The sequence below is a fragment of the Pezoporus occidentalis genome, unplaced genomic scaffold, assembly GCF_034315485.1.
Source record: "Pezoporus occidentalis ecotype Australia unplaced genomic scaffold, CSIRO_AGI_Poc_V1 ctg86, whole genome shotgun sequence".
In the NCBI taxonomy this organism is placed as follows: Eukaryota; Metazoa; Chordata; class Aves; order Psittaciformes; family Psittacidae; genus Pezoporus; species Pezoporus occidentalis.
This window is the reverse complement of record NW_026916220.1, coordinates 7421036-7430610: the sequence shown is the minus strand read 5'-3', so window position 1 is coordinate 7430610 and position 9575 is coordinate 7421036. Positions and strand designations below refer to the sequence as shown.

The 9575-nt window shown below is 41.7% G+C and overlaps 1 protein-coding gene across 1 annotated transcript in view; it reads left to right on the top strand.

Moving 5' to 3' along the window:
• IFT74 (intraflagellar transport 74) overlaps nt 1-9575 on the top strand; it is a 41135-nt gene that overhangs the window by 14936 nt on the left and 16624 nt on the right. The window contains exons 8-12 of the mRNA XM_062604413.1: nt 507-645; nt 1633-1695; nt 2526-2669; nt 3292-3332; nt 8519-8598. Of these exons, the coding sequence (XP_062460397.1) occupies nt 507-645; nt 1633-1695; nt 2526-2669; nt 3292-3332; nt 8519-8598 (467 nt within the window). The remainder of the gene's footprint in view (nt 1-506; nt 646-1632; nt 1696-2525; nt 2670-3291; nt 3333-8518; nt 8599-9575) is intronic.

The window sequence follows — 9575 nt, the reverse complement described above, 5'->3', positions numbered from 1 at the left end:
TCCTCATGGCCGTCCTCTGGACTTGCTCCAACAGCTCCATGTCCTTCTTATGTTGAGGACACCAGAACTGCACACAGTACTCCAAGTGGGTTTCACGAGAGCAGAGTAGAGTAGAGGGGCAGAATCGCCTCCTTCGACCTGCTGGTCACACTGCTTTTGATACAGTCCACTTTTTTTTTTTTCCTTCTATTTTTCATTAACTCTTCCCAAGTTGCAAGATGCAAAAAGTTTTAAACTGGCTAACCAACAGTTATCAGATCAATGACTGCAGCCAAGAATGCCCTTAGGCTTGAAATATGATGCATAATTTCAGGGTAAGTGAGCACTGAAAAATTCATAGAAGCAGAGTAGAGCTGATGTTGGAATGGGCTTCTGAAATCATCTAGTCCAGCGCTACTGCTTCTAGAGCAAGCTGTCAGTGAAGCTGGAGGAATACCAGAGTCTGAAATAGGTTCTTAAAACACACATCAACTAGTAAAAGTTACAACTCCAATCTATTTTTACAGCACAGAAAAGTTAATTCAGACTGTAGAAGAAGATATTGAACGTGAAAAGGTTGTAGCAGAAGACATAATAAAAGACATGTCAAAGGAAAATCAAGCTAAATATATGGAGATGAAGGCTGCAAATGAAAAACTCTCTCAGGTTGGTTGGTCTTGTACTTACATAAAATGTTTCTCAGCCTGGCTCTATTGGTTCCGGGTACAAATTATTAAAGAGCTTAAGAACAGAGTAATGCAATAAAAAAGTTTGCTGGTATCTTAGTTAATTGTAGAATTGCCTTAAAAATAAATAGAGCAATTGACTAAAACAAAATACTTTGTCTTTTTGTATATCTTTTATAGAAAACAAATGATGCTCATTATTTTCCTTTTAAATTTGGGGACTGATTTTAAAAGTTACTGTAGTGCTTAAATGTTTCATCATGTGTAAAAAGCAAGCAAAAGGGAAGAACAACCTCACCAATTGTTGTAGTTCACTTCTGTAGAAAGTTTTCTTCTGTGCGAAAGTGAATCTTTTTTTTTGTTATTCTTGTACATCTCAGTATATCAGAAAAATGAACTGGGCTTTGTAAAATTTTTCTGACTTCACGAATTGTATTAGCAAAAGCAGTAAGATTTCTAGGTTCTTTGGGATCATCTAGCTTCAGGCACACAGTCTTAGAAAGTTCCTCTGTATAGTGTATACAGTGATAGGCATTTTTTGAAGCCTGTGCTTCCAGGTATCTTAGGATGAGCTAAATCATCGATTAGGGCCTGTCTCTTTCTGGACTGTAAAGAAACTGAGGTGGCTAGTTCAGATTTTAAAATCTAGTTTTAAACTTCTAATGCAGAAATGACAAATTCCACCCTCAGTACTAAATTTTACACAAAATAGTGGTAAAAGGGTACACACGTTTTTCATCATAGTCTAACTGCAAATAATACTAACAGTTTATTGAAAAAGCTGGATGCTGAAAGTAGGTGGATATTGTATCTGAGTCACTTGGAGAAGCTGGACACAGTCTTTTAAAATTTTTAGAGCAGCAATAAGATGTTTTACAGTATTTTATTAATAATAAGTTTCAGAACAAAAATGTTACCAAGTAGCAATTTTTATGTGAATTTTGCAATTTTTTTTTTTTCTTTTTAGGAATTGGTTGTTCAGCAGCAGGAATTGGATGCACTAAATATAAAGGAGGAGGCTCTAAGAGCTGTATGTATGATAACAAGTGGTCTCTGTACCAGTCTTTGCTAAACTCTAGTGTAAAAAATAATGCAGAAATTATGGGTGGAAATTTCTATGTTTTGGGTAAAAATTGTTTCTGTGGAAGCCAAGCATTAAATTTTTATGGCAATAGCGAGGTGTGTGACTTTTGATTAATTTGGAGTTGCTCTGTAAAGATAAACATGACATTATCATTCACATCCTTCTTAAGGATTTGTGAGACCTGGTTTTTCAATGTATTTTCAGCTTTCAGGTTGTGTGAGAATGATTTTCTTCTTCCACGTTCCATTTTAAAAGCAACTGGTACTTGAAACACAAAGTGGTACTCGCCAAAATATTTTTTATCCCACATGCATACATAAACACTTCTAATACACTGCCATATTGCTAGGTGGAGTATAATTTTCTTGTACTGGGTCTTCCATGGATAAAAGGGTCTGTCAGCTGAAACATACAGTCATGTATATATATTCAGAAAGTATAAATTTCAGAAACTACTAGACATTTTTCCAGTCCTTTTGAAAACTGTATATGGTTTGTAATCCCCTATAAATGATGAGGTAGTTAACCTACTCAGAAAATTGGCTTGAGGATAGGCTTACATAAAGAAGAAGTAGCTGACTGAGTAATTCCATTCCAAAAATACCATATTGAGAATATGGATAATAAAGTTTATTGTTTAGACTGTCTCTGTACTGTTTATAATAAATAAGCTTCAGTTTCAATGTATAGGTAAGTGCTGCTTAACTAAAGCATAATTTCTGCAATGCTCTCTTGACATCTGAAAATAGCTAGTAGGTGTTTGCTTTTCCCAACAGGAAATAGAACACTCCCAGGTGAAAAAGGAGGCTGTGCAGATGTACGAAAAGCTCCATGAGCTTGAGGAACGTCGAGACCAAATGATTGCTGAGGATAAGAATATGGAATCTCCACAGGAGGAAAGAGAAAGGTTACTAAAACAGGCAAGAATATAAAATGATATCGTGTAAAATATTCTCTGAGTCAGTATTTTAAGGGATGATAATATTTTAAAATACTTTGGTTTGAATCTTGCCTTTATTTGTTCTTTAAGCAGCAGAAACCATCTGAAATTAAAAACAATGAATGGGCTGGATGGGATGTTTCAGGTTCAGACAGAACAAAATTGGCACAGTCATCAGTCATGTTGTTATGGGAAAATTGATCCTACTGAACACTTCCATAACATAATTCCAGACAGTATCCTTGTGGGGTACTAAGCAGATACACTAATCCAGGAGCAATTTAATTAGTTTCCAAGCATCTATGCTGTGTTGTGTAACTTCCCATATATACTGTACAGATTATAGGACTGAATGACACTGGTGTGCCTGATTTTTCATTATGTACTTAGAAAGCAGGAGAAAGTTTGGAAGAAGTAACGCTTAAATCGTATCACTTCTATTCAGTGAGGAGTCATTGTTGGACAGTGTGGCAGCATGTTTGTGATTTCATATATTGAGTCTCTATTCCCTGTGTACTGAATTAAGAAATCTCTTTTTTTGTTTTCCTTTTTTCATTTGTAGATTTTGTTTCATATGTTAAAATTGTTCCAATTTTTTATAGGTTAAGGATGACAGTCAAGAAATAGCGAGTATGGACAGACAGTGAGTAATCCCATTATACTGTTGCTACAAATTACATTTAGAGCCTAAAGACACATAGCTGAATTCCATTGTATGTTTCTATGGACTTTTAGAACATCACCACATTTTCCAGCCTCTGCTAATGTTAACCTTCCACAGAGAATAGAAAATACTCTTCTATTTCAGCTAAACAGCTTCTGTGGTGGTAGGACACCTATTTCTGTATAGTAAGATACCTCCTATCGTTATGAACATGCCTTAAGAATATAAATTGTAAAATCGTAGAATCATAGAATCATAGAATAGTTAGGGTTAGAAAGGACCTTAAGATAATCTAGGTCCAAGCCCCCTGCTATGGGCCGGGACACCTCACACTAAACCATGCCACCCAAGGCCTCGTCCAACCTGGCCTTGAACACTCCCAGGAATGGAGCATTCGCAATCTCCCTCGGCAACCCATTCCAGTTCCTCACCACCCTCACAGTAAAGAACTTCTTCCTTATCTCCAATCTAAACCTCCCCTGTTTAAGTTTGAACCCGTTACCCCTTGTCCTGCCACTACAGTCCCTGATGAAGAGTTCCTCCCCAGCATTCCTATAGGCCCCGTTCAGATACTGGAAGGCTGCTATGAGGTCTCCACGCAGCTGTCTCTTCTCCAGGTTGAACAGCCCCAACTTTCTCAGCCTGTCTTCATATGGGAGGTGCTCCAGTCCCCTGATCATTCTCATGGCCATCCTCTGGACTTGTTCCAACTGTGTTCCTTGTCCTTTTTATGTTGAGGACACCAGAACTGCACACAATACTCCAAGTGAGGTCTGACAAGAGCAGAGTAGAGGGTCAGGATCACCACCTTCTACCTGCTGGTCATGCTGCTTTTGATGCAGCCCAGGATATGGTTGCTTTTCTGGGCTGTGAGCGCACGCTGCTGGCTCATGTTCATTTTCTCATCGACCGGCACTCCAAGTCCTTCTCTGCAGGGCTGCTCTGAATCTCTTCTCTGCCCAACCTGTAGCTGTACCTGGGATTGCTCCAACCCAGGTGTAGGACCTTGCATTTGGCATGGTTAAACTTCATAAGGTTGGCATCAGCCCACCTCACAAGCGTGTCAGGGTCCCTCTGGATGGCATTCCTTCCCTCCAGTGGATCAACCAAACCACACAGCTTGGTGTCATCAGCAAACTTGCTGAGGGCGCACTCAATCCCACTGTCCATGTCAGCGACAAAGATGTTGAACAACACCAATCCCAACACCGATCCCTGAGGGACACCACTTGTTACTGGTCTCCAGCTGGACACTGAGCCATTGACCACAACTCTGCATGCAGCCATCCAGCCAGTTCTTTATCCACCGAGTGGTCCACCTATCAAACTGATGTCTTTCCAATTTAGAGACAAGGATGTTGTGTGGGCCCAAGGTCTTCATTCTCACAGTCCCTGCATCTGCATTCCAAGACTTGAGTGGTGTGGTCAGAGCATTTGCTAGTGAAGGCCAAGGCAAAAAAGTCATTCAGAACCTCAGCCTTCTCCAAATCCAGTGTAGCCAGTTCTCCTGATAGCTTCCAGAGAGGGCCCACGTTGTCCTTAGTCTGTCTTTTATTTGCAATGTACCTATAGAATCCCTTCCTGTTATCTTACACATCCCTAGCCAAGTTTAATTCTAACTGGGCCTTAGCTTTCCTAACCTGGTCCCTAGCTTCCCGCACAACATCCCTGTATTCTTCCCAGGCCACCTGTCCTTGCTTCCACCTTTTATAAGCCTCTTTTTTTCCTTCAAATTTTCTTCAGCATCTCCTTATCCACCCAAGGAGGTCTCCTGGCCCTCCTGCTGCACTTCCTTCTAGTTGGGATGCAACACTCCTGAACTTGTAGTAGGTGATCCTTGAATATCAACCAAGAGTCTTGGCCCCCCCTGCCCTCTAGGGCTATATCCCATGGAACCTTACTGAGCAGCTTCCTGAAGAGGCCAAAGTCTGCTCTTTTGATGTCCAGGGCAGTGAGCTTGCTGCACGCTTTTCTCACTGTCCTGAGGATCTCGAATTCAACCATCTCACGATCGCTGCATCCAAGGCTGCCCTGGAGCGTCGCACTTCCAACCAGCCCTTCCCTGTTGGTGTGCACAAGGTCAAGCATGGCACCTCTCCTTGTTGGCTCTTCTATTACTTGCAGAAGGAAGTTGTCTTCCACACAGTCGGGGAACCTCCTGTCAAGCATGGCACCTCTCCTTGTCAGCTCTTCTATTACTTGCAGAAGGAAGTTGTCTTCTACACAGTCGGGGAACCTCCTGGATTGCTTGTGCCAGGCTGTACCATCCCTCCAACAGATACCAGGGTGGTTGAAGTCCCCCATGAGAGCAAGGGCCTGTGAGCGTGAGGCTTTTCCTATCTGTCTATAGAGTGCTTCATCCACAGATTCCTCTTGATCAGGTGGTCTGTAACAGATCCCCACAATAATGTCTCTCATCTCTGTGCTCCCTTTAATCCTGACCCACAAACTCTCTATTAACTGCTCACCTGTCCCCAGACAGAGTTACATAGTCTTCAGTCTATCCCTAACATAAATAGCAACTCCCTCTCCCCGCCTGCTAGGCTTGTCTTTTCTAAGGAGCCTGTAACCTTCCATTCCAACACTCCAGTCATAGGAGCCATCCCACCATGTTTCTGTGATGCCTATTATATCATACCCCCAAAGATGCACACACATCTCTTAATTCCTCTTGTTTGTTCTCCATGCTACAGGCGTTTGTATAGAGGCACCTGAGCCAAGCTCCAGATGAGGCTGGGTCATTGGCTGGAGCAGCTGGAATATCTCTACATTGCTCCAAGCATTTATTATAGGTGCTGGCAACTGACTGGCAGTGCTGGGGTGGAATGATGCCCCCCTCCCCCAGCACATCTAGTTTAAAGCTTCTGTGACCAGCCTGGCAAGCCTCCTATGAAACGAGCAGCTCCACCAGCCCCCAGTAGACCTGGCCTCCTAAATTGAATCCCATGTTCAAGATAACCAGACCCCTGACTATGGCACAACCCTTTTAACCATTTATTAACCTGGCCAATCCTCCTAGCTTTTCTTAGGTCCTCCCCTGTATCCTGGAGAATTGACAAAAAGACAATCTGAGCTCCAGAGCCCCTAAACACCTCTCCCCGGGCGCCGTAGTCCTTCTTTATGTTCTCTAGGGTACTGCTGTCTGTATCCCTAGCACCCACATGTATCACTAGAAGTGGGTAATAGTCAGTGGGACTTACTAGAGCAGGCAGCCTCTCTGCAACATCCCCAATCCGTGCCCCTAGTAGGCAGCACACCTCCCTTGAGACCGGGTCAGGCTGACAGATGGGTGCCTCTGTGCCTTTCAAAGTAGAGTTCCCTACTATTATGACCCGCCTCTTTTTCCGGGCAGCACCAGTAGTGATCTTACCCGTTCATCAGCCGGTTGTTTCTGGTGTGAGTTTGTTTCCTCATTAGCCCCCTGCAGGACAGCAAAGCAGTTCTGGGTGGGGACAACAGATTTAGGAGGAAGCCCCTTGCTTTTAATTGTTCTCTGCCTCCTTTTTTTGTTGGTTTTTGTTTTTATTTTTTTTTGTTACTGTTTCCCAGCTCCCCGGGTTAACGGCCTCCTTCTTTCCTTCATGAGCTAGAGGGGAAGCTTGAGGCCCCTGCACAGTTTGGGCCAGGAGCAAGCATTCCTGCTTCCTCTCAGCTTCCCTGACATCTCGCAGCCTATTAACAGCATCCCGCAGCTCAGCCACCTGCTGCAGGAGGACCTCCACCAGGGAGCACCGAGTGCAGCCCTGCCCATTGTGCACCCTCCCCTCACCAGACCAGTGCAGGCACTCCCTACACCCCGAGCTCTGCACTGCAGCCTCCCCTCTCATCGGCTCTCTCTGGGTGCCTACGCTGGCCACCGCCCTGGCAGCCAGAGCAGAGCTTCCAGACCGGGCCCTGCTCATATGGCAAGTGCTCACCATCCCGCTGGAACTGCTGCACAAACTGCCTCAACCTGACCCGGTCACTCGCGCTCCCTGGGGCAGGTTTTTACCCACCCAGGGCTGGTGCCGCTGCTTAGGCTCCGCCCCCTGTGAGTCAGCTGTCGCGTCAGCTGAGCTGCCGGCTCCTGGGCAAGTCTTGTTGAGGACTTGAGGCTTCCTCGGTGGCTCTCGCCGCTCTGAATTAAGGCTCCTGGACGCTGAGCTACCCCCCTCTCAGGTGTTGGAGGCATCCTCTGTGGAGCTACTCACTTCAGCAATTGGTAATATAATGGGTAATAGCATTGTCATAAACTTATTTAATGCTGAAGAAGACATTCATCCATAACAGCTACTCATCTGGGACATCTATGAAGTTGAGCTTATATTATGCTGTAGTAACATTTTGAAGAGTTTATTTGTTATGTGTTCTTAAAACCTAAAAGTTACAAAGTTGCTTACAGAAAATTCCATTCCTAAGAGTAACGGGGAATTGCTTCTTGGTTCTTGGGTATTCAACCTTTCTGAAGATTTGCTAGGAACTCTGGAAGATGTTACAATAAATAGTAACATATTGCCAGGTAGGAGTGAAAACAGTACAATGTTTTTGTGAATCTTGCTCTTGTGATCTCTTGCCCTTTACAGAAACAATGAAATAATTCCTGAAATCTCCTAGAAACAATTTTAAATTCTTTAAAGCAGTACTCCCAACTGTAATCATTCATTAATTTTTAATACATTAACACCTTTGAGTGGATAATAATGCAAGTTAAGAGTTTTTTTTAAAAAGAAACACTGTCGGAGAATTATATTTGAGAATTTACAAAGTTTTTTTAGGGTGATTATGTAATATTTTGGTTTACTTGGCAATATCTGAATGGATTTTAGTGAACACATGAGTAATTTTCAGGAATACAGCTCCTGGCTGCATTTTATGAATTACGTTGTACCTCTGCAAAGTGGTATAGCAGACAACAGAGGGACCAGTTGAGTAAGTTAAAACTCCTGAGGACTCAAAAAAGAAAAATTACAATAAACAGTAGCAGTACTTCCATTTAATAGATATGGGGACTTACGTGACAGGTGGTTTATGTAAATCTTTTATAATAACAGAAATCCTGATATATTTTTTGTTTTCATAAACTTAGGTTTGCTATTTTTATTCTTGATTTTTCTCTCCACTTTTGTGTAAAAAAGCAAGTATTTTACAGCACATTTTTAACCATGGATTTCGTTATCCATTTTCAGGCTGGCAGAAGTAAAAGAAAAAACAAACCACTTTAAAAAGGTCATTCAACGACTTGATACGGACCTGGAGAATTATGAAGGTAATATGGCTAGAGTTTTAGCAGCCTATGCAGAGCTGCATCTGTATTATAACACATATTGTTATGGACATTAGCTGCTTGCAACTTTTAGGCTTAACCAAATGTCTATTATTGACCATTAGAAGAAGGTTTTCTGTTCAGGGGTGCACACTTGTTCCAGATATGAGAAATGGGGAGTACCCACCTTTAGTGGGCGGTTCATCAAGTTTATATTAAGTAGTAAAAATACCATATAAAATAATAGTACAGCTGTCTGGTTTTCTGTCCTGGTTTTATTTTTAGGACTACTTGAGGAATAGGAGTTTCTCTTGATGGCAGCATTGCAGAACCAGCTCAGCTTTAGAACAGCTTTTATTTGACCTTTTATATGATCTGATGTACTGTCAGCAAATGTGGAATTGAGGATGTTTAATAATAATGTATAAAGTAGACAGAATTTGGTACTGTTTTTATCTGTCTTTCAAAGTCCTTGTGTTGATTTTTACAAGAGTTTGTAGAAATAGTACAGAGCTTAGAAATAGTATTTCCTTAGAAACTTAGCCTCCAGCAGACACCTGCTATAGTACATTGGGCTAGTTTAGGATGGGATTTGTCCTAGCATTGCACATATGGTTCTGATGTAACCACAGTTGAGTGCAGGCCCTCAATAGCTGTGGAAAATTCTCCTTAAAATGGTAATTGATCCCATGGAAAACCTTCTTATAATTATAAGGAATCTTGATTAGATAGGAGTTGCATAAATATATACATACATTCTGGAAAATTTTTTAACAAGTTATTTAAATTCTGTAGGACAGTTGACTTAATGCGTTTGTGTCTTTTTTGCTTTATACTTTTTCTCAGGTAATCAGGATAAAACTTAGCTGTAATTTTTTGGAAGGTGAAGAAATATTTCTAAAATTGATCCTATACAAATGTTAGATACATCTGTTTCTCATCTTTTGCGTCACAAAATATCTCATGTTTCTCCAGATATT